The sequence below is a fragment of the Urocitellus parryii genome, chromosome 5, assembly GCF_045843805.1.
Source record: "Urocitellus parryii isolate mUroPar1 chromosome 5, mUroPar1.hap1, whole genome shotgun sequence".
Classification (NCBI taxonomy): domain Eukaryota; kingdom Metazoa; phylum Chordata; class Mammalia; order Rodentia; family Sciuridae; genus Urocitellus; species Urocitellus parryii.
The window spans coordinates 186,801,573-186,826,503 of record NC_135535.1 but is presented as its reverse complement, the minus strand read 5'-3'; the positions used below and the strand labels follow the sequence as shown (position 1 = coordinate 186,826,503).

The following is a 24,931-nucleotide window of genomic DNA, read 5'->3' as shown; positions in this document are numbered from 1 at the left end:
CACACACACACAGAATTCTCAATGTATGAGACCCTGGCTATGAGTTGTATCCCTGTCAGTGGACAAGATGGATATTGGATATTGTCCCTGCACTCCTGAGATTGAGAAGAGAAATATTAGAAGGAAGATATTAAACACATATCACACAAATTCTTATTTAATGCAACTGTTTTAAGTTAGGGGAGGGATGGGAAGGCACAGGCAATATTAAATAAAGTAACAGGTGGGGAGATTTCTGTGAAATTGGGTGTGGAATTAAGGAAGGCCTCTCTGAGGAACATTTGAGTTCAGGCCTTTAGGATGAATAGGAGCTAAGAATGTGAAAAGAGCTTTTCAGATAGAGAAAACAGCTTCTGTAAGGACAAGGAGACCAGGGTATTCTAGGTGAACATGGAAGAAATAATCCTATTTTTGTTTTTGATTCATTTTTTTGAAAGTTAAAAAATAGTTTTTACTGTAGTAAAATATATATAACAAAATTTCCATTTTAACCATTTTTAAGAGTATGATTCCGGTTGGGGATGTGGCTCAAGCAGTAGGGCGCTTGCCTGGCATGCTTGTGGCCCGGGTTCGATCCTCAGCACCACATACAAACAAAGATGTTGTGTCCACTGAAAACTAAAAGATAAATGTTAAAATTCTCTCTCTCTCTTTAAAAAAAATGTTTGAAGAGTATGATTCAGGTGGAATAATTACATTCAAAATGTTGTGCAACCATCACAGCTATTTCCAAAATGTTTTCATCATTCTAAACAGAAACTCTGAACAATTAAGCAAGAACTCCCCATGCCTCTCTACTCTCAGGTCCTGGTAACCTCTAATCTACTTTTTGTGTTTGTGAATTTGCCTATTCCAGCTATTTCACGTAAGTGGAATCATACAATATATGTCCTTTTGTGTCTGCTTTCTTTCACTTTGCATGTTTTCACGGTCCAACATGTGTCAAAATGTATTCCTTTTTATCATACAATTTGTGGCATATATCAGAATTTAATTCCTTTTATGGCTGAAAAATATTCCATATCTGAGGCTGGGAGTATAGCTCAGTGGCAGAGCTCTTGCCTAGGAAAAACAAAACAAAACTGAGTCTCATTCCTACTACTCCTCTGCTTTGGTCCCTTGAGTTACTCTCCCTTGCATTTAAGGTAAGGCTCCAGGTTATTATCGTGGACTACAGCACCCTGCCAGCTCTGGCCTTGCCCTCCCTCTGGGACTGATTTTTGCTATTTTTCTCCTTCTCTCTCTAGGCTTCTGATCATTCCTCAAAGCCCCCTCCCTGTTTGGGGGCCTTTGCACCTCCAGCTCCTTCTTTTAGGAGTTCATTCCTCTAAACAATCCCTCTTTTAGCTTTTTTGTCTAAGTCCTATTCATCCTTCTGGTCTCAGTTAAGATAACATTTCCATAGGGAAATGTTTCCTGACCCTTTTTCCACTCCAACTCTAGCCCCTACTTTTTTCTCCATTGTAGCATCGTCTACTTTTTTTTTTTGCATAGCATTTACCAAATAATTACTGGTCTATATAAAGTTAACCTTCCAAGCAATCAGCAAACCCTAAGAGGCTAGAATCTCATATCTGTGTTGTTCAGTGTTAGGCATGTAGACAGCTGAACTCAATGAATATATTTATATAGAATTTCTGCCAAGAAGCAGAAAAACTGCTAAGTGACCTGTGAATGCTGCCTGCATTCTGGATGACTCAGAGTTTACAGTAGTTTGAGTAAAACAGTGTTGATCAGATGGATAGGACAGCCAGCCATGTGGGTACCTGGAAACTTGGTGAGAGGCCATCCACGGCCACAGTGAGATGACTTCTTTCATCAAGCTGTGCTCAAGCCCTTCAGCTAATGTCAGGTTAAAGACTCTAAGCAAATCTTCTATGATTTCTCAGCCTCCTAGCCCTCTGTTGGAAGACTGTTTCATAAATTGGCATGGTTTGTCTTATCTTAGAAAGTCATGAGATCAAATGTCTTGTCTTTTTGCTTTTTTTTTTTTTTTGCATTAAAAGTATTTTTAGTTACAAGAGCAATACATGGTTAAATTTATTTATCTTCTACAATGTTAAAACTAAAGCTAATATTCCCAATCCTGGTCCTTTACCTCTATCCTTAGGGTTAACCTCTGGTATGTGTTTTGCAGGTAGCTTTACAGATTTTTTTTTTTTAAAGAGAGAGTGAGAGAGGAGAGAGAGAGAGAGAGAGAGAGAGAGAGAGAGAGAGAGAGAGAATTTTTAATATTTATTTTTTAGTTCTCGGCAGACACAACATCTTTGTTGGTATGTGGTGCTGAGGATCGAACCCAGGTCGCACGCATGCCAGGCGAGCGCGCTACCGCTTGAGCCACATCCCCAGCCCCTAGATTTTTTTTTTTTTTTTTTTAGTTGGAGTTGGACACAATACCTTTATTTTATTTATTTATTTTTATGTGGCGCTTAGGATCAAACCAGGGTCTCTCATGTGCCAGGCAAGTGCTCCACCCCTGAGCCACAACCCCAATCCTACAGATTTTTTTTTTGTTTGTTGTTGTTTTTTTTTTTTTACTGGGGAATGAACCCAAAGGCACTCTTCCACTGAGCCACATCCCCAGCCCTTTTTTGTATTGTATTTAGAGACAGGGTCTCCCTGAGTTGCTTAGGGTGGCTTTGGACTCATGATCCTCCTGTGTCAGCCTTTGGAGCTGCTGGGATTACAGGTGTGTGCCTACCACACCCTGCCAGATCTGTTTTAAAAAATCTTATAAACCTAATGTGATGATAGGAAATACTGGCAATGTTTATATCTGCATTTGATTTAATTTTTGTTTTTGAAATTATTTTAGATTTACAGAAGAGTTGCAAAATAGGACAGAAAGTTTCAGCATACCTTCTATCCAGCTTCTCTGAATGTTTAACAGTTTACATAATTCATGGCTCAATGATGGAAACTGAGAAATTAACATTGCTACAGTACTATTAACTACACTAAACTAAACTATTCCAACTTTACCAGTTTTCTCACTAATGTTCTTTTTCTGTTCCAGGATCCCAGGATCCCATGTGGCATTTAGTTGTCTGGTCTCCTTCATCTCTTCATAATTGTTAATAGGAAGAATCCAAGACCATTTCTTAGTTTTTCCTTGTCTTTCACAACCTTGACACTTTTAAAGAGTATAGGTTAGGTATTTTGTAGAATATTTTGTCAGTTTGGGTTTGTCTGATTTTTTTCCTTTTTAAAAAATTATATAAAACTTACTTTAGGTATGCAATATGGGTTTTTTAGTTAGTTGTTTTTTTGGTACTAGGGATTGAACCAGAGGTACTTAGCCACAAAGTCAATTCCCCAGTTCTTTTTATGTTTTATTTTGACACAGGGTCTCACTGAGTTGATTAGGGCCTCATTAATGAACTCATGATCCTCCTACCTCAGCCTTCCAAGCTGCTGTTTTGTATGTAATTTTTATTTTTTGTGGTGCTTGAACTCAGGGCTTTATGCATACAAGGCAAGCACTCTACCAACTGAGCTATATCCCTAGCCCTGTATGTAATTTTTCATTGGTGCATTATAATTATACACAATAGTGTCCTTCACTGTTACATATGCATGTACACTTCACATAATTTGGTCAATTTCAATTGTTTGATAGTTTTTCTTTCTTTCTTTCTTTTTTTTTTTTTTTTGAATACTATGGATTGAACTCATGGGCACTTGACCACTGAGCCATATCCCCAGCCCTTTTTGTATTGTATTTAGAGATAGGGTTGCTTAGCGCCTTGCTTTTGCTAAAGCTGGCTTTGAGCCTGAGATCCTCCAAGCCGCTGGGATTACAAGCATGTGCCACTGCACCTAGTTTGATAGTTTTTCTTGATAAGCCTGAAAATTTTCATTTGGGGGAAGGATTTAAAAGATTATATATATATATATATCTACGTTGATACACGTAGATTGAGGTCATTTAAGTTCTCTACAGAATTCCATTATATGAGTGTTCTCCATTTCATTTAGCCATTCCTCTGTTGGTGGGCACTGAGGCTGATTTCCAAATTTTCTTTATTGGTTGGCCTATACATATCTTCATGTGTGCACATGGAATTATGGCAGATAACCAGGGGCAACACTGCTGACTTAGCAGGTGTTCTATTGTCCTCTGAAGTGGCTGTGCCAGTTTATATAGTTTGATGTTAGAAAGCTTGAAATTGTTTGCCAGACTCAATTTTATTTACCATTTCTATAATTATTGGTGAGATTGAGCATCTTTTTGTGTTTTTTTTTTTGGCAGTTTGTACTTCTTTTTCTATGAACTATATTCTTATCTCTCTTTTCTATTGTTTTCTTTTTCTAATATTTCTTATAGACGAACACAAATGGTTTGTCTGTTTTATGTATTGCAAATATTTTCTGCTAGTCTGTTATCTTTTAATTTTGTTTCCAATTTTTCAACTTATTCCATTTCTCTGATTTTTTTTTTGTGTGTGTGTGTGTTTGTGTATGTGTTAGGGTTTGAAGCTAGGGCCTCATACATGCTACACAAGTACCCTACCCAGCCCATCTCTCTGATTACATTTTAATTATGTTTTTTTTTCTGAATTTTTTTGGTAATAGAATTCTTGATTACAAAAATAACACAGTGTAAGAAATTAATGGTAAAGTGAAAAGAAAAAAGCGTCGTAAGTCTTTTTTTTTTTTTTTGGTACCAGGGATTAAACCCAGGGGCATTTAACCATTAAGCCACATCCCCAGACTTTATAACAAACAAAAAAAATTTTTTTTGAGACAGGGTCTTGTTAAGTTGCTTAGGGCCTCTCTAAATTTTGGAGGCTGCTTTGAACTTGTGCTCCTCCTGCCTCAACCTCCCAAGCTGCTGGGATTACCAGCATGACGCCACTGCACTTATAAGAAAATCATTGTTAAAATATCCTGTTACATATTTTATTTTAATCTTTTGTGTGTGTTTTTTTTTACAGTTGAAATCACTTTGCATGTGTGCTTGTGCATGAGCAAACTCAGTATTTCTTTAGATACAAACCCTGACCTTTTAAAAGACTTTTAAATTTGGTTTAAAGATGGTGTTAAGTTAACTTCCATCTTCTCCATTCCCTTTTCTCCCATATCCTGAAAAATCTTGTAGGTAAGAGGCCAAATCCCTGACCTGAATTGAATGAAGTTGGCTCAAAAACATAGGAGGAGATAGAAATGCTGGAGTGAAGTACTCCGTAGACAGACTGGAAGGCTGGTGTAGTGATGCATGCCTGTAATCTGAGCTACTCAGGAGGCTGAGGCATGAGGAGTGCAGGTTTGTTTGAGGCCAGCCTAGGAATTTAAGACCCTGTTTCAAAATAAAATATAAAAAGGCCCGGGGATATTAACTCAGTGGTAAAATATCCCTGGGCTCAATCCCTAGTACCAAAACAACAATAATAAAAAAAAACAACTTGGTGGTTTAAGTTGACTGAAAGTTATTTTTCCCCATATTTTTTGTTGTTGCATTATAATTATACATGCTGGTGGATATGTTGTTATATATTCATATATGCAGGTGATATTACAATATATTCATATGTAGAGGTTATGTTACAATATAATTTGGCCAATATCATTCCCCAGTATTTCCCCTGACTTCAAGCTTAAATTGGAGTCAATAGTGTGGATGCCAAGAACTGTTTTCTTTTCTCTCTCTCTGTCTCTCTCTCTCTTTCCAGACAGGGTCTCTCTCTGTTGCCCAGATTGGCCTCAAATTTCAGGGTTTAAGCAATCCTGCTGCCTTAGTCTTCCAAGTAGCTGGGACTACAGGCAGAGGCCATCAGGTGCCAACAACTTTTTTTTTTTTTAATTTCTTTGAGAGAGAATTTTAATATTTAATTAAATTTTTGGCGGACACAACATCTTTGTTTGTATGTGGTGCTGAGGATCGAACCCGGGCCTCACGCATGCCAGTCGAGCGTGCTACGGCTTGAGCCACATCCCCAGCCCAAGGTGCCAACAACTTTATTGCATGATTCAAGTCAGTAAGTCCTACAAGGAGGAAGTGATAGTGCTTTGTCCTGATGGCACCACAAACACTGTCAGTCTTGGGTGACGTATTCTAAAGGAGTCACAAATTGACCCAGTGTATGGGTAGAAGGAGAAGAGACCCTCAGGATCAGGGCAAAGAAGGAAGAATGAAAGGAGTGGGAGATACGGATCTCCAAGAGAAGACCTTGGGCAGACAAAGTCCAAGGTCCAAGAGAGACTAATTTGTTCTTTGAGGCTTCAAAGGCTAGAACTTCTGAAACACTAGTCACAATCGCCCAAATGAAGGAATGCAGTGCTCCTAAAGTAGTAGGCTTTCTGTCTCTGGGGGGGTCTTCTTGCCTGTGGCAAGGTGGTAATGCTGGGGTGTCAATATAACAACTACATTTATTGAGTGCTTACTATGTACCAGAAGGTTTTACCTACATTATTTAATCCTGTCAATATTGTTAACTATCCCTGCATTACAGATGAGGGTACTGCTTGTAGTGAGGTCCAGTATCTCTCCCAAGGTCATACAGTTTGTAGGTGATGAACCAGTTCTGATAAATTCCAAAAGCCGGTGTTTTTAATCACCAAGGCAATTCAAGCGTGCTACAGATTATGGACCATAGGCGCCCTCAGGCCCATTTGAGTAAAAGGTACTGTGACTGGGTACAGGGACTCTTTTTCCTTCTAAGGGAAAGCCTCTTGGGAGAGGAGGTGAGATGCTGGTAGTAGAGAGGGTAGCCAGGGCCCTGCAGAAGGACAAGGGCAGAATGTCAAGGAATGGGGACCTACAGGAGATGGAAGGGTTGTCAATGTGCGTCACCCCACACAGCTGGGCAACAACCAGTGTTCTGTCATTCGAAGATCCCCAGTGGCGAACTACTGGCGGGGATCACGTTTGGAGTCCCGCAGTTGGCCAGGGAGCGTCTCCACCACTGGGTTCTGCGGCGGAGCCGAGGGACGGAACAGCGCTCCGGTCCCTGGCCGGGCGCGAGCTGGAGGCGGGGCCGGGGCGGGGCCGGGGCGGCGGGGGCGGGGAGGGCGCGCGCCAAGGCGGCTGCTGCAGTTGCGCTCTGGGATTGCAGCCGTGCTGTGGGACCGGTGAGTTCCGCGGGAGGGGCAGGCGCCAGGGGCAGGAGCGGGCGAGGGAGAGAGGAAAGAAGAGAGGGTGCGCGGCCGAGCACGCGACCCCGGGGCAGGGGCGGCTGCCTGCCCCGTTCCCAGTTGCGGCGTCCCTTTAGACCCCTCTTCTCAGGCCGAGCCCCCGCCTGCGCACCCGCGGATCCCGCGCCGGGGTCCTCTCATTCCCGCTACCCCGGCCCCCCTTGCCCCACCGCAGCCCCTTCCCGGGTGCCGCGGCGACGCCCCCGGCCCACGTCACGCTCGCGCCATTGTTTCCCGGCGTCGTCTTGCTGGGACCCCGCCTTGCCTTTGCCGCGTTCTGTCCCCTCGTTGGCAGGGTGGAGGCAGCCCGGGTCCCGCTTCTAGAGACGCCCTCCACCCGTTCTGCCTGTTTTTTTTGGCCGACTCGGGCTACCCCGAGGCCGACCCCGAGAACTGGCGGGCCCCGCGGTGGGCTGCAGCTTGGCAGCGTCTCAGCGAGACCCCGAGACGCTGCCGACTTGATGGCCCACACGTTGGTTTTTTCGTGTGCGGCGCTTCCTGGAAAGCTCACCTCGGGTTGCCAGCCGCCTCAGAGAGACGCGCTAGTTCCCTCCGGGCGGGGGCCAGCCGTCGGGGGCCAGCCGTCGGGGGCCGCCAGTGCCTTTCGTTTCCCCCGGGCCCCGGACGCCGGGGAGAGCACGGGCAAGAGGCGGATGTGAGGCCCGTTGTAAGAATTACGTGTTGGGGGATTGGCCCTGGGAGGCCGCAGCTTTTAAAAGAGGTGGGTAGGGCTTGGTGTGGATTTGTTTTCCCCTGCTTTCACTTTTCCGGCCGTTATGTTTGAGGGCTGTGCACTGAAATGACTAGTCACCATTCTAGCGGGGGGTGTGTATGTGTGAGCGAGCGAGTGTGCGCGTTCCCTGTGCGCGCACCCGGATGCGGGCAGATTTCCCATATTTGTCTCATAACATCCATAGACTATAAATTTTTGCCTCTTAAGGATGCAGACTGTACTGACTGGAATGTGAAGGGGAGAATGTTGGAACGGTGCAGTTTGCCGGTAAGACTTAATGAGTGTGTAGGGAAGGCCCCAGGTCTTTCAAATATTTACCATGGTGCTTCTCAACAGTGGTTAAAATTTATCCAGATGAAGACATCCATACCTGAAAAGGTTGATTCAAGAAGACAACTAGGGGCTGGAATGTTGCCTGGCATTTGCAAAGCCCGGGTTCAACCCCCAGTTCCCCAAAAAAAAAAGTGTTTTTTACATATATATATATATATATATATATATTTTAAATTAAAACTGCACATCCTGTGTTGATACTAACAGATATACTATTTCTGAAGTGCTTTTCCGTTGCAATATAAACCAGTACATTTCAGCAGTATAGGTTGCTGCCTTACTCTACTCTATAACCCAGAATTTAGGTTTTAGAATTTAGTAACTAATCTGCAAAATGAGGGAGCCTAAGATGTTCTGCTAGATTCCATTCAGTTCTAAGATTTGATGACACTTCAGGAAAACCAGTTACAAGTTTCCAGAAGTTTATAATTGCCAGAACACTTACATATCTATTTACTTAATAGTACCTGCTAGCCTTAGCAGAAGATATCTTCCTGAAAAAGCCAAATTAGCCTGTTGCCATGGGGCAGGCCGGTGATCACAGTGACTGGGGAGGTTGAGGCAGTGTGAATTCCTTGGCAATTTAGTCAGACCCTGTCTCAAAATAAAAAATAAAGGCTTATGTGTGTAGCTCAATGATAGAACACCCTGGGTTCAATCCCCAGTTGGTGGAGGGTTGTCGAATTAAGGTGGTATGTTAAGGGGAGCGGTGTTTATATTAATGTTTCTAGGCTATTTCTACTGTTCTGTGGGGGAAAGAAGTACAAAAAAACATGTTTTAAAAAAAGTCTGGGCTGTGGATGTGGCTCCCTGGTAGACCAACCACTTGCCAAGCATGTGTAATACCCTGGATTCAATTTAGCACCACAAAAAGGAAAAAAAAAATCTTTTTATTTTTTAACTCTCTTACCAAAAAACATGATGAAATAGGAAAAACTCCACAATTTTATCATCTTATTTATGACTGCTCTTTTTAAATTTTTACATAAACATGGTTTTTATTTAATGATAATGGCTGTGTACATGCTATTTTGAATTTTGCATTTACATTTCTGGGATGTCCACATGTTGGGAGAATCATTTCCATTCCTAATGCTTTTTGTAACATGCCTTTATAAAAAACACAGTAGTCAACAATGCTGGCACACAGACTTTGAGAAAATTTTTGTTGAATGAATGATGTGTTGAATTTCTGAGACAACAACTACTAACAGAAAATGTTAAATGTCATAAGGTGTATGTTAATTGACATGTGAGCAGTAATGACAGTTGATACTTTGAGCCAGGAGACAGCATTAGACGTTCAGTGGCCTTGGTTTAAAAAAAAAAATATTTATTTTTTGTAACTATAGATGGGTAGCATGCCTTTATTTTATGTGTTTACTTTTATGTGGTGCAAGGATGGAACCCAGTGCCTCACACATGCAGGGTAAGCACTCTGTCACTGAGCTTAATTCCCAGCCTAGAGTCCTAGATTTGGTAGTTTGGGTTTGAGACTTGGCTTGCCACTTAGCATCCGGGAGACCTTGGAAAACTTAACCCAGAGTTTCACTCATTTTCTTCACTTGAAAAAGGGGAAAATAGGATAAATTTCATAGGATTGTATGTATTAATAGAATAATTCCATTGACAAATCATTGGAGCATATTAAATTCTCAATAAATGTTAGATATTACTATTTTTTGTTCAGATCGGAGAGAGATTTGTAGGTTGGTGGGATCAGGGAAAACAGAAGGTGACACTGAGTCCAAAGTGGTATGTTAAGGATATAAGGAATAGATTGCTCTTAGTTTGAGAACAAGAAGTTTTGATAAGCTATTTACAAGATATGCTACTTAGATTCTTTGCAGATAGACCAGAATGAAGAAAAAACTGTTTTCTGCTTGATCTAGTTTTTTATATTCAGACTTGAGGAAGTTGTTTGCCTTAAGGAAGTTGGTAGCAAATTGTTATGGAGTACTAAGGTTCCCCTCACTTGAGCCAGTAAGACTTCAATGAGTTCACTAATTGAAATTTGATTGCATCCTATAATGATTGTTGCCAGTGTTTGCAATGGCTGTTTATGGAAAATAACTTTAGTAATAAACCAATAAAACCAGCAAAACGGGGCTGAGGCAGGGGCTTAGTGGTAGCGCACTTGCTTGGTATTTGTGAGGCACTGGGTTCTATTCTCAGCACCACATATAAATAAATGAATAAAGGTCTATCAACAGCTAAAAAAATATTTAAAAAATAATAAAACTGCCAGTAGGGCAGCAAAAATACCACCTTGTTAGGTGAAATTGATTTGGAGAGTAACAAACCATTTGTATTTGCTTTTGAATCTCATGTTTGGGAAACATTGTCAAGAGTGTGATATGAAAGAGCCTGCTTTGTTAAAGATATGCTTGGAAAGATAACTGAAATCTGGTACCTGTAGTTCGGTGTCTTAAAAAAAAAATCAGTAAACTTTTCATTCATCTTTCTATCTGTAAACCTGTTAGGTATTAGCATGTTTCCATTTCAAATGTCCAGTACAATGAGAGAGAAAGAGAGAGAGAGAATTTACTTATTTATTTAGTTTTTCAGCAGACACAACATCCCTGTTTGTACGTGGTGCTGAGGATCAAACCCGGGCTGCACGCATGCCAGGCGAGCGCGCTACCGCCTGAGCCACATCCCCAGCCCTACAATATATAGTTTTAAAAGCTCCATGTTGCTGTACGTGGTGGCGCATGCCTTTAATCCCAGTAGCTCTGGAGTCTGGGGCAGGAGGATCTTGAGTTCAAAGCTAAAATATTGTGAAATATTCCAAACATACATATTGTGATTATTTATTACATTTACTACTCATTTCCTTTATAAATCTTTTTTTGGCTGGGGGGTAACCAGGGATTGAACCAGGGACATGTAAACACTGTGCCACATCTCCTGACTTTTTGAAATATTTTATTTAGAGACAGAGTCTTGCTGAGTTGTTTAGGGCCTCACTAAATTGCTGAGACTAGTTTTGAATTTATAATCCTGCCTCAGCCTCCCAAGCTGCTGGGATTACAGGCATATGCCACCATGCCTGGCTCCTTCATCAAATTTTAACAGTTAAAACGTCGTACTTGCTGTGTATGGTGGCTCATGCTTGTAATCCCAGCGGCATGAGGCTGAGGTAGGAGGATTGTGAGTTCAAAGCCAGCCTTAGCAATTTAGCTAGGCTCAAAGTAACTCAGTGAGACCCTGTCTCCAAATACAATACAAAAAAGGGCTGGGAATGTGGCTTATTGGTTAAGTGCCCCTAGATTCACTCCCCAATACCAAAGAAGATTTTTTTTTTAAACATCTCTAATTTGTGTGGTCTCTATATAAACATTATAGATTACGATATGAATGCTTACTGATCCTATTCTTGTTTCTTCTCCTTGTTCACTCCCCTCTCATTGTCATCAATTAGGCAATTATTAATTAATTATTAATTAATTAATTAATTTATTTGTGGTGCTGGGGATTGAACCCAGGAATTTGTGCATGAGAGGCAAGCACTCTACCAACTGAGCCATATCCCCAGCCCAGTTAGGCAATTATTTCCATTAAGTTTTATACTTTTTTCTTTTTGATACTGAGGATTGAACCCAGGGGTGCTTAACCACTGAGCCATGACCCCACCCCTTTTCATTTTTATTTATTTATTTTTGGTACCGCAGATTGACCTTGGGGGCACTCAACTACTGAACCACATCCCTGGGATAATTTATATTTTATTTGGAGACAGAGTCTCACTGAGTTGCTTTTGCTGAGGCTGGCTTTGAACTTGGGATTCTCCTGTTTTAGGTTCCCCATCTGCTGGGATTACAGGCGTGGGCCACCCCACCTGGATCTATTTTTTTATTTTGAGACAAAGTCTCAATAAGTTACTTGGGGCCTCCATAAGTTGTTGAGGCTTCCTTTGAATTTATGATCTTCCTGCCTTAGCCTCCTTAGTTGCTGGGATTATAGGCATGTATCACCTTGCCCAGCTATAATTTTATTAATATATGTATCTGTAAAAGTGCATATACTCTTGTTTACTATATTATATGATTCTGCAACTTCCATTTTTCAGAAATTTTTTTTTCTTGCTGTGCTGGCGATTGAACCCAGTGCTCTTGTCATTTGAGCTATCCTAGTGCCCTGTCCATCTTTTTTGTTGTGTGAAGTGGTTGAATTCAGGGCATTAAGGGTTTTAGGCAATCACTCTACCATCAAGTTGTACCTTGAGCCCAGTTTTTGGTTTTTTATTTTGAGACAGGGTCTCATTAGGTTGTCCAGGCTGGCCTCAAACTTGGAATCTTCCTACCTCAGGCTCCCAAGTTACTGGGTTTACCAATATGTACCACCATGCCCAACTCAAAAAAATTTTTTTTAATATTTATTTTTTTTAGTGGACACAGCATCTTTTATTTTTTTACGTGGTGATGAGGATCGAACCCGGGTCCTGTCCGTGCTAGGTGAGCGCTCTACCACTGAGCCACAATCCCAGCACCTAAACATTGTTTTTGATGCTGTATTTGTCTTTAGTTCATTGCTGTGTTATATTCTATTATATGAATATGCCACTGTTTATGGATAATTAATTTACATGTTTCTGACTTTTTGCTATTATTAACATAATGACATTCTTGGATATGTAGTCTTGTTTACATGTTAGAGAATTCCAAACCTGGGAAATTCTTACGTTGTAGGGTATGGGCATCTTCAACTAGTATAGCCCTTTATTTATTTATTTATTTATTTAAAGAGAGAGAGAGAGAATTTTTAATATTTATTTTTTAGTTCTCGGCGGACACAACATCTTTGTTGGTATGTGGTGCTGAGGATCGAACCCGGGCCGCACGCATGCCACGCATGCCAGGCGAGCGCGTTACCGCATGAGCCACATCCCCAGCCCCTAGTATAGCCCTTTATTGTTTGTTTGTTTTTCTGGGGATGGAATCCAGGCCATTGAGACTTAGCACTGAGCAATGTTCCCAGGCCTCCTTTTATTACTTTTTGTTTTTTTTAAGTTGTGGATAGACCCAATACCTTTATTTATTTATTTTTATGTGGTACTGATGATCAAACCCAGTGCCTCACATGTGCTTGGCAAGTACTCTACCACTGAACTATAATCAGGACCCCTCCTTTTGTTACTTTTGCTTGTTTCCTTAATATTGATGTATTAGAAGAGTTCAGGCCAATTGTTCTGTATAATGTCCTTCAGTTTTGATTTGTCTGATAGTTTTCTTATGTTTAGATTTAGATTAAATGTTTTGGCAGGAATAAGCTAAATATTTTCTGTGTGTGGTACTAGCCAGGGTCTCATGCATGCTAGGCAAGCCCTCTACTATTGGGCTGTTTCTCCAACCTTAAACTTTACATTTAATACAGTTGTGGTTTGTGTTTCTTGATTTTTTATCTTGTGTAGCTCTACTTTGATCTCATCACTATATTCTTCTAAAAATTATATGCTTTTTGCTTTTCATATTTAAGTTTAGAAAGACAATCCTTATTTTTTTCTTAGTCTATGCTATATAAATTCATAAGGACACGATAGTTTTTGTTAATACTCTTTGAACCAGATTGTTTTAGAAAGTGAAAAGTTTAAATTATCTATTTTAATCTAAGTATTTTACACTTCAGCTTTCCGTTATTCTATATTGTCTGATTTGCCTGTGAAGATAAACATTACATGTATTTGACTATGTATTTGAAAGACATTTGACAAACTTATCAATAAGTCATTTTAGAATCTAGTTAATACATTTGTGTATCTAGTTTGTTTTAGAGTTACTAAGTAAACCATCTAGAACAGTATGTAGGTTGAAGTAGCTCAAACTTTTTTTGTCAAAATTCTAAGAATTTTAAGTTACAGCTATAAGAATTTAACTGGAATCATGCAATCAATAAGACCGATTGTAGCTTGAAAAGTAAACATTCGAAACTTTCTTTCATAAATCTGAGATCAATAAATACAATTTTTTGACCTTGAATACTGGCTTCCTTTTGAAGTGGATTTGATGAATTCATTCTTGAAATAATTCTCAAATCTAAGAGCTGTCATGAAAAAAACAAATAGATCTATAGAGTAGATTAAATTTAGGATACTAGATTGACATTAAAAATTGTGTGAATTTGTGAGCCAGCCATGGTGGTGCTACATGTGTAATCCCAGAGGCCTGGCAGGCTGAGGCAGGAGGATTGGGAGTTCAAGGCCAGTTTTAGCAACTTGGTGAGGGCCTAAGCAACTTACTAAGACCCTGTCTCTAAATAAAATACATAAAAAAAAAAGAGGGGTTGGGGATATGGCTCAGTTTTAAGCACCCCTGAGTTCAATTTCTGGTACCAAAAAAGCAAAACAAAACAAAATTGTATGAATTTGTGACAGCCCCTAACTCATGATGGACAATCTGACACTACACATTTCTCCAAATATAGAATACTGTGTTGTGCAGAGGCCTCATATATTAAAACATTGTAGGCACTAGCACTATAAGTTATTATGATTATATCATTAAGGACTTTTTCCATGTCAGCCTCTGTTCATAGCACCTTGCATTTATTAATACATTGAATCTTTTTTTTAAGATCTACTTTATTTTTTAATTATTATTTTTTTAATATTTATTTTTTAGTTTTAGGTGGTCACAATATCTTTATTTCATTTTTATGTGGTGCTGAGAATCGAACCCAGTGGTATGCTAGGGAGCGCGCTACCACTTGAGCCACATCCCCAGCCCCAAGATATACTTTATTTAAAAAAAAAAATTTTTTGTAGTTGTAGATGGACAGAATGCCTTTATTTTATTTGTATATGGTGCTAAGGATCAAACCTAGTGCCTCACACATGCTAGTCAAGTACTCTGCCACTGAGCTACAGCCCCAGCCCTCAGATCTTGTTTTAATGTTACGTATTTTGAAGTGGAAGAATCTGAAGATAGGATATAATTTGTTCAGTCTTAGAGGTCATTGGTGTTGGAGCCAAGTTTGAAACTAGGCAGTGTGGCTCTAGAAACTGCACCTTTAATCACAAGTATAATTTTGTGACTCAAATTATTTAATAACTTCTCTGTTATGTTTGCTTCTTTGTAAAATGAGGATAATAGTATCTCATATAGAGAGCTATTTTAAGAAGTCATTAAAGTATGTGTGGTGCTTAGAATCATGCATTTAAAAATAGTGAAATTCAATAAATTTTGGTGAACTTTCATCAAATAAGAGTATGGAATCTTAAATGTAAATTTATATACAAAAGTAAAAATAAGTGGTAATTATTTCTGCCTTTCTGATTTTTAAAATTTTTATTATTTTGTAAGAGGAAAGAGAAGTAAAATAAAGTTGAAGGGTAAGAGCTTATTAGTAAGAGAATAAATTGCTTTTGATATAAAGCAGAATTTTATACCTGCCCCTGCCCCCCACCATGCACACACCCCATAGTGCTAAGAATCAAACTGGGGGGCCTGCAAGTGCTCTATTACTGAGATACATCCCTATCCCCCATACTTGCTGTTTTTTTTTTTTTAAGGAATATTTAGGAATGCTTATTAACTGTGCAAAGTGTTATTGGCTGAATGTAAAAATTGTGCAACTTTGTAATTTATGTTTTCAAAAGATCTCAGTTAAGTATAGTAATAATTTTAAGATATTGATACCCCAACCCTTAATTTTTTTTAAAGATATTGAAAGCCCAACCTTTTCTTTAAATGTTTTCTAATTTACATACTTTGGTATTCTTCAAAACATTCAGTTAGAAGTAACCTTAATGTGCTGATACAGAACAAATATATAATATTCTATGGCATGTAAGGGAATTTTAGTAGTAGTAGTAGCAGCAATACAATATTCAAAGGAACATAATAAAACTTTTGTATGTTTTCAAAACTTTAGGAACAGATGAAATAAATTTGTATTTTCTAGATAGAGTTTTAGACTATAGTTAGAAACTTGTTGCTTGAAGAAGAAGGACAGTGTCCGGTGACGGGTACTGCATTTTTTCACTTGACAAGATCTCTTCTTAGCCTTGTTATTTTCCATCAGAGAACAAGGAATCTTTTGTTTTAAGGTCCAATATTTGAAAGGTTAGCAAAATATTATTACATTAATCCAGCCAAGAATCTTTGTGTGTATGTATGTGTTACTAGGGATTGAACCCAGGGCCTGGAGCATACTAAGCAAGTGTTCTGCCACTGAGCTCTACACTTCCAGCTCATTTTAAGTTGGTGGGTTTTTTATTTTTTGAGACAATGCTTTTGAAGTTGACCAGGATGGCTTTGATTTTACAATTCTGCCACAGCTTTCTAAGTAGCTGGATTATAGGCATGTGCCTTTGCACCCAGTTGAACCAAGAGAAGGTTTGGCAAAAATTCATTTTGAACATTAAAAGAAACTTGTGCCATGTTTTTGCATTTTCAGGTTTACATAGAAGTTAGCTTCTGAGCCTGGTATGATGGTGTGCACCTATAAATTCAGTGACTCCAGAGGCTGAGGTAGGAGGATCACAAGTTTCAGGCCAACCTCAGCAATGTAGTGAGACCCTGTCTCAAAATAAAAAAAAATAGAAAGGGCTGGAGACTGAGTTCAGTGGTAAAGCACCCTTGAGTTCAGTGCCCAGTAATGAAAAACAAAAAATAAGCTTCTGAAAAGCAAAGAGCTTAAAGTCTCTTATTTATTTCTATAGGTATCAAGTTTATTGTGCAAGATGCTGGGGATAGAACAGCAAATAAAATTCCTACTTTCATGGAGCTTACGTTTTACAGAGAAGAACTGACTAAAAGCAAACTGTCAAAATATTTATGTCTTGGAAGGAGGGAAGAATAGAAGTTCATTGGATTAGACAAAGTGGGGGGATGGGAATAGGAGAGATAGTAGAATGAATCAGACATAACTTTCTTATGTTCATATATGAATACAAGACCATGGTAACGCCACATCATGTACAACCACAAAAATGAGAAGTTATATTCCATGTATGTATAATATGTCAATACATTCTATTGTCATGTGTAACTAAAAAACAAACAAAAAAATTTTAAATGTATTATGTCGGGAAGTGCTATATGTAAAAAATAATAAAGCGGGATAAGCGAGTGATATACATGGGTAGGTAAGTGTGGTTTTATTTGTTAGCCATCACTTTGGTGTGCAAGCTGAGTGTAGGCCTTTGATGGAATGTATAGTACAACTTGGGACAAATGATTTAAACAACCTCAGTTATAATGAAGTGAAGAAAATACAGGCTCTCAGAACTTTTTCTGGGAAAATTGACATTCCTTCATCTTCGTACCGGGGATTGAACTCAGGGGAACCAACTACTAAACCATATCCCCAGCCCTGTTTTGTATTTTATTTAGAGACAGGGTCTCACTGAGTTGCTTAGGGCCACACTAAGTTGCTGAGGCTGGTTTTAAATTTGCAATCTTACTGCCTCAACTTCTGAGCTGCTGGGATTACAGGAATGTGCCACTGTGCCTGGCTTAAAATGTTTTATGTGTATATTTCCTTCCATGTGTTACTTTTGTGATTAGAATACAAAAATAATTTAAAAGCTATAGTTCAGAGCTGGGTCAAATAGGTACACTTATAGCCCTAGCTACTCTGGAGGCTGAGGCAAGAGGATCATTTGAACCTAGGAGTTTGAGGCCCTCCTGGACAGCATAACAAGATCCAGTCTCAAAAAATAAACAGAAACTGTAGTTTATTTCAAAATGCTGTTCTTTGGCACTATTAACTACAGACATGAGGAGTTAGTTTTTCAGCAGCGTTGGTAAACGAAAATAAACTAGTATCTGAGTTCTGTGTGTGTGTGTGTGGTACTGGGGATTGAACCCAAGGGTGCTGTATCATTGGGCTATATCCCCAGACCTTTTTATTTCTTATTTTATTTTATTGGGGGTACCGGGGATTGAACTCAAGGGCACTGGATTACTGAGCCACATCCCCAGCCCTATTGGATTCCTAGATCCTACTGCCTCTGCCTCCTGAGTTTCTGAGATTACAGGCCTGTGCCACCGCATCCAACCTTTCTTTTTAAGGGAATAGTATTTGGAAATAAGTTGGTTTGTACTGTGTTACAGAGCAAACCCTTACCATAATATAATGATAATGATAAAACCAACTGGCTAACTATTACATATTCTTGGTTTTACTTGTTTATATGTTGAGGAATAGGGTTATCAGGAGGTTTGTATAAAATGTGACTGTTTAGTATAAAATGAAGCATTTTCATAGCAAATGGAGGATATGGTATACTTTCTTCCATAAAGCTAAGTACTTTAGTAATATGCAATAAAAATTGTACAAAAGTAAATTTCAGGCTGGTGAGAAAATTTGAAGAAATTACCCAAATTGCTGCAAACATTGCTACCCTTGCAGCATACCCTTAAATGAAAAGGGGAAAATTCTTGACTTAATTTACTGGGGCTATTATTGATCTCAAATAAGGATTACTAGAACTCAGGCATTGTGATACTATCATAGTAGATCTGTTAACCAAGGAGGCTACCAAGTGACTAACAGGCAGATAGAGAAAACGGGGATATGCAGGACAGAAAGTCCTGTGTGCGCCACCATGCTTGGTTACATGAACTTTATAGGGGAAAAAAAAAATACAGGTACAGTAGTGCACGTCTATAATCCTAGTGACTAAGGAGGTTCGGGTAGAAGGATCTCAGATTTAAGGCCAGCCTGGGCAATTTAGTGAGATCCTGTCTCAAAAAATAAAAAGTGTTGGGGATATAGCTTACTGGTAGAGGAGTCCTAGGTCCTGGATTCAGTCCTCAGTCCTGAAAAAAACAATAGTCCTACCCTCATATATCTATTGTATCTATGGTATCTATATATAGATATTTGAGGGTAATATCTGTGGTAATTAATTAATATGTAGTATACCATAAATATGCTATAGTATATCAAGTTTCATTTGTAGTCATTTAGCAAATAATTTCTCAATTATGCTTGAATAAATTTTTAATTAGAATTCTTTGCAAGTGCCAGTACTTTTGTTGTATAAAATGTTTGGAAATCTTGATTATTTTAAAAACATTACAGACTTAAGTTATATATCCAAAAGATTTGAAAACTGGTTGTCAAATGCATTGTACGCATATAAATACCAGCTATTCACAACAGCCAAAAGGTGGAAATAGTTCAAATATCCATCAGTGGATGAATGGATAAAACACAGATTGTGGTATTATACATACAATGAAATATTGTTCAGTCCTAAAAGTAAAAAAAAAAAATCTAATATATAATACAGTATGGATGAACCTTAAGTATATTATGCCTAGTGAAATCATACATTGTGTGATTCAGTTTGTATGAAATATCCAAAATCATTAAATCCACAGAAACAGAACTTAGATTGGTAGTGGCAGAGGTACTAGGGGGAAGAAACTGTTGTATGGGTAAGGATTTTTACTTTGGCGTGATACAGCTATTTTGAAAGTAGTAAAGTAGATGTTCATATAAATATACTAAGTATCACTGACTTGTTCACTTTTCTTTGGGGTGGGGGTTGTGTGCCAGGGATCAAACCCAGGGGCACTTAACTCCTGAGTCACATCCCCAGCCTGTTTTATATTTTATTTAGAGACAGAGTCCTGCAAAGTTGCTTAGAGCTTTGCTATATTGTTGAGGTTGGCTTTGAACTTGCAATCCTCTTGCCTAAGCCTCTCAAGCTGCTGGGATTACAGGTGTATGCCAATGTGCCTGGCCTTTAAAATGGTTCATTTTCTTGTGTGAATTTCACCTCGTTAACTTATTTTTTTTTAAAATACAAACTTGGGGCTGGGGTTGTGGTTCAGTGGTAGAGTGCTTGCCTTGTACACTTACAGCCCTGGGATTGATCCTCAGCACCACATAAAAATAAATAACTGGGGGGCTGGGGTTGTAGCTCCGTGGTAGAATGCTCACCTAGCACGCACGAGGCACTGGGTTCGATCCTCAGCACCACATATATGTGAAATAAAGATACTGTGCCACCTAAAACTTAAGAATAAATATTTAAAATAAATAACTGAAATAAATAACTGAATAAAATGAAGATATTGTGTAGAAATAAAATACAAACTTGGTTTACTTGAAAATTAGTGTCAAATGATTTTGGCATTTTATGCTTCAGATGTTTTCATAAATACTGGTAATTTAATAAAATGTTAATAAACTGAGGGTGTACCTTAGTTGTAGATAGTTGCTTAGCATGTGTGAAGCCCTGGATTTGATCCCCAGCACCATGTAAACAAATAAAAACACCATTTGTAGATGAAAACTGCAAAAATAGAGGTGAAACCTAAGATTTTTACTCAGCCATAAAGAAGAATGAAATTATGGCATTTGCCAGTAAGTCTACTTTGTCAAAGTATTTAAGATGGACACTCTGCTGCCCACCCCATTCTATGTGTTTATTCTAAGAAGATGAAGAGTTTTAAGTTTTTTCTTCTAGTCCTTAGGCTTTAATTCCAACTGAAAAAGTGATTTATAGAAAAAATATAAAAGCATGAAATAATTAGAAACATAAATAAGCATTCATTAGTTACATTTGTGCCACCATGGATCAAGGTTACTATGTTTATCAGAATTTTAAAAGTTGCTTTTTAAACCTGTTTTCAAAACATGCTAACCTTAGAAGATGGAAAGATCTCCCATGTTCTTGAATAGGCAGAATTAATATTGTCAAATTGGCCATACTACCAAAAGTGCTATACAGATTTGATGAAATTCCTATTAAAATTCCAATAACATTCTTCATAGAAATAGAAAAAAACAGTCATTAGATTCATTTGGAAAAACAAAGAGGTCCAGAATAGCCAAAGCAATCCTCAGTGAGAAAAGTGAAGAAAGGAGTGAGTATCACAATGCCAGACCTTAAATTATACTACAGAGCTATAGTAATAAAAAACAGCATGATATTGGCACCAAACAGACACGAAGACCAATGGAACAGAATAGAAGACACAAAGACAAACCCATATAAATAGTTATCTCATACTAGACAAAGGTGCCATAAACATACATTAGGAAAACTGGAAATCCAGGATGTATCAAAATGAAATTAAACCCCTGTCTCTCACCCTGCAAAAAGCTCAAAAGTGGATAAAGGACATAGGCATTAGACCAGAGATCCTGCACCTACTAGAAGAAAAAGTAGGCCCAACTCTTCCATGTTGGCTTAGGAACTGACTTCCTCAATAAGACTCCTAACGTGCAAGAAGTAAAATCAAGAATCAATAAATGGGATGGTATCAAATTAAAACGCTTCTTCACAGCAAAGGAAACAATCAAGAACGTGAAGAGAGAGCCTACAGAATGGGAGAAAAATGTTTGCCACCTGCACCTCAGATAGAGCATTAATCTCCAGGATATATAAAGAACTCAAAAAACTTAACACCAAAAAAAAAAAAAAAAAAAAAACCCAATCAATAAATGGGCAAAAGAGGGCTGGGGATATGGCTCAAGTGGTAGCGCGCTTGCCTAGCATGCGATCCTCAGCACCACATACTAACAAAGATGTTGTGTCTGCCAAAAACTAAAAAATAAATATTAAAAAAAACTCTCTCTCTCTCTCTCTTTAAAAAAAAAATGGGCAAAAGATCTGAATAGGTACTTCACAGAAGAAGAAATACGGTCAATAAATATATGAAAAAATGTTCATTATAGCAATTAAAACTACACTGTAATTTCATCTCTAGTCAGAATGGCAGTTATCAAGAATACAAGTAACAATAAATGTTGGTGAGGATGTGGGGAAAAGGTACACTCATACATTGCTGGTGAGACTTCAAATTGGTGCAACCACTCTGGAAAGCAGTATGGAGATTACTTAGAAAACTTGAAATGGAACCACCATTTGATCCAGTTATCCCCACTCCTCAACATTTATACGTAGAACTTAAAATCAGCATACTATAGTGATATGGCCACATCAATGTTTATAGCAGTTAAATTCACAATAGATAATATGGAACCATCCTGGTTACCCTTCCCATGAATGGAGAAGAAAGTGTGGTACATATACACAGTGAAATATTACTCAGCCATAAAGAAGAATGAAATTATGGCATTTTCCAGTAAATGGATAAGCCAGTTCCCCAAAACTAAAGGCCAAATGTTCTCCTTGGTATGCAGATGCTAACACATAGTAAGGGGTTAGGAGGGAAGAATAGAAGTTCATTGGGTTAGACAAAGGTGAATGAAGGGATGGGAGGAGGGAAGAGAATAGAAAAGACAGTAGAATGAATCAGACATAAAACTTTGCAATGGGGCTGGGGATGTGGCTCAAGCGGTAGCGCGCTCACCTGGCATGCGTGCGGCCCAGGTTCGATCCTCAACACCACATACAAACAAAGCTGTTGTGTCCACCGAAAACTAAAAAATAAGTATTAAAAAAAAAAAAACAAACTTTGCAATGTTCATATGAATACAGTATAACTCCATGTCATGTACAGTCACAGGAATGGGAAGTTATATTTCATGTATGTATATGTCAAAATTCATCTACATATAACTAAAAAGAAAAAAATACAAAAAGCATAAGTTAAAATTATATATAATCTGGGCTGGGGATGTGGCTCAAGTGGTAGCGTGCTCACCTAGCATGCATGCGGCCCGGGTTCGATCCTCAGCACCACATACAAAGATGTGTCCATCGAAAACTAAAAAATAAATATTAAAATTCTCTCTCTCTCTCTCTCTCTCTTAAAAAAAAATTATATATAATCACAAACTGTGGTCTCAGTTCCTTTCTAAAATCTAGGATTATATTTAATGATTGCTGGTAGCCATGCTTATTAATTTGAAAGTAATATATATGAATCTGGATAAAAATTACCATATGAAATTATTTTCCTAAATTTACATAATTTAGAAGTATCAGTATATTTTCCTATTTAGTATATTTTAATAGATAATTGTATTAGGCTGTGTGCAAGCTAGAGTTTTTCTAATATTTTTTAAAAATCAGATATCCTTATACTGATGGCAGTCTTAAACTATTGTTGGTTTTCTTTTCTAGAATTTGGCATATAATTAAGGTAAAATGACAACCTCCTGGAGTGATCGCTTACAGAATGCAGCAGATATGCCTGCTAACATGGATAAGCATGCTCTGAAAAAGTATCGGCGAGAAGCCTATCATCGGTAAGTATTTTTTTGGTTAATCCTCAAACAACTTCATGAAGTGGGCACTCATTATCCTCGTTTTACAGATGATAGAATTAATGTACAAGCAAATAATTTACCCCAAATCATAGAGCTAGTTTTTGGTTCATATACAAAGTCCAGACTTTGAACTGCTTCGAACTGCCATACTGCTACTTACATCTACTAACGAAATCCTTAAAGAAGTAGCTGCTAGAAAATTGCACTTAATTTTTTTTTTTTTTAATTCTGAGAATTGGATACAGGGCCTTGTATATGCTAAGTAAGTATTGTACCTCTGTACTGTATCTGTAGCCCTTCTTAAAATTTTGAGACAGGATTTCTGTAAGTTGTTCAGCTGGCGTTAAAGTTACAATTTTCCTGCCTCAGCCTTCTAAGTAGTATGGGCAGTGATACCTGGCTTTTTTTTTTTTTTCTTTTTGAGATGGGTTCTTGGTATGTTGCCCAGCTGCCCTTGAACTCTTGGGCTCAAATGATCCTCCTGTCTCAGCCTACCTAGTCTGGGACCATAGTGTGTAGGCCTTCACATCCAGCTGAAAGTGAAATTCTTTTTTTGGCACTGGGGAGTGAACTCAGGTGAATCTCCAGGCCCCCCTGCCCCATTTTTTTTAAACATGGACACAATATCTTTCTTTTGTTATTTATTTTCATGTGGTACTAAGGAATCAAACCCAGTGCCTCACAAGCACTCTGCCACTGAGCCACAACCCCAGCACCACCCCAGCCCTTTTTTGTATTTTATTTAGAGACAGAGTATCACTGAGTTACTTAGGGCCTCACTAAGTTGCTAAGGCTAGCTTTGAACTTGTGATGCTTCTGCTTTAGTCTCCCAAGCTGCTGAGATTACAGGTGTGTGCCACCATGCCCAGCAAGAAAATATTTATTTGGTATTGTTTTATATATTTATTTTTGGTACTGGTGATTTAACACAGGAGCACTTTACCACTGAGCCATATCCCCAACCTTTTTTTTGAGGCAGGGTCTCACTAAGTTGCTTAGGCCCTAGCTGAGTTATTAAGGCTTGTCTTGAAATTGTGATGCTCCTCTCTCAGCCTCCCAAGCTACTGGGATTATAGGCATGTACCACTATGCCCGGTGTGGTATTGTTTTTAAAATTATTTATTAATAGTTGGTTTTACAGCAGGCTGGTGATACTTACCTCATGGTATCATGGTACATAATTGTGTAGCATTTCTTGGTTTTAGGCTACTGTTATTCCTCAAACTCTGAAAAAGTATAAACATTTCTGGTTTCCATCAAGACTCTAGATCAGTGAGTGGGTATTGATTCTTTTCTGTGTGTGACATGTTGGTGTATGACATGGGAATTAAAGTGAAAAACAGCATTTATGTGTGTCTGTAAATAAAAGACATACACATCGTTATATAGAGGCATTCTATATTTTTTTATTCAGTTAATTTCTTAGTTTTATGCTACAAAGTATATATTTGATAGGATGTGACTTTTTTTTTTTACAAAAAATATTTTTCTTTAGTTGTAGATGGACACAATGACTTTATTTTATTTATTTATTTTTATGTGGTGCTAAAGATCAGACCCAGTGCCTCACACATACTAGGTGAGTGCTCT

General features: G+C 38.4%; 1 protein-coding gene across 1 annotated transcript in view; it reads left to right on the top strand.

Moving 5' to 3' along the window:
• Nucleotides 1-7,009: 7,009 nt before the first annotated feature.
• Nucleotides 7,010-24,931, top strand: part of Nt5c2 (5'-nucleotidase, cytosolic II) — an 83,797-nt gene continuing 65,875 nt past the window's right edge. Inside the window, exons 1-2 of the mRNA XM_026401159.2 lie at nt 7,010-7,071; nt 23,196-23,320. Of these exons, the coding sequence (XP_026256944.2) occupies nt 23,220-23,320 (101 nt within the window). The 5' untranslated portion in view covers nt 7,010-7,071; nt 23,196-23,219. The remainder of the gene's footprint in view (nt 7,072-23,195; nt 23,321-24,931) is intronic.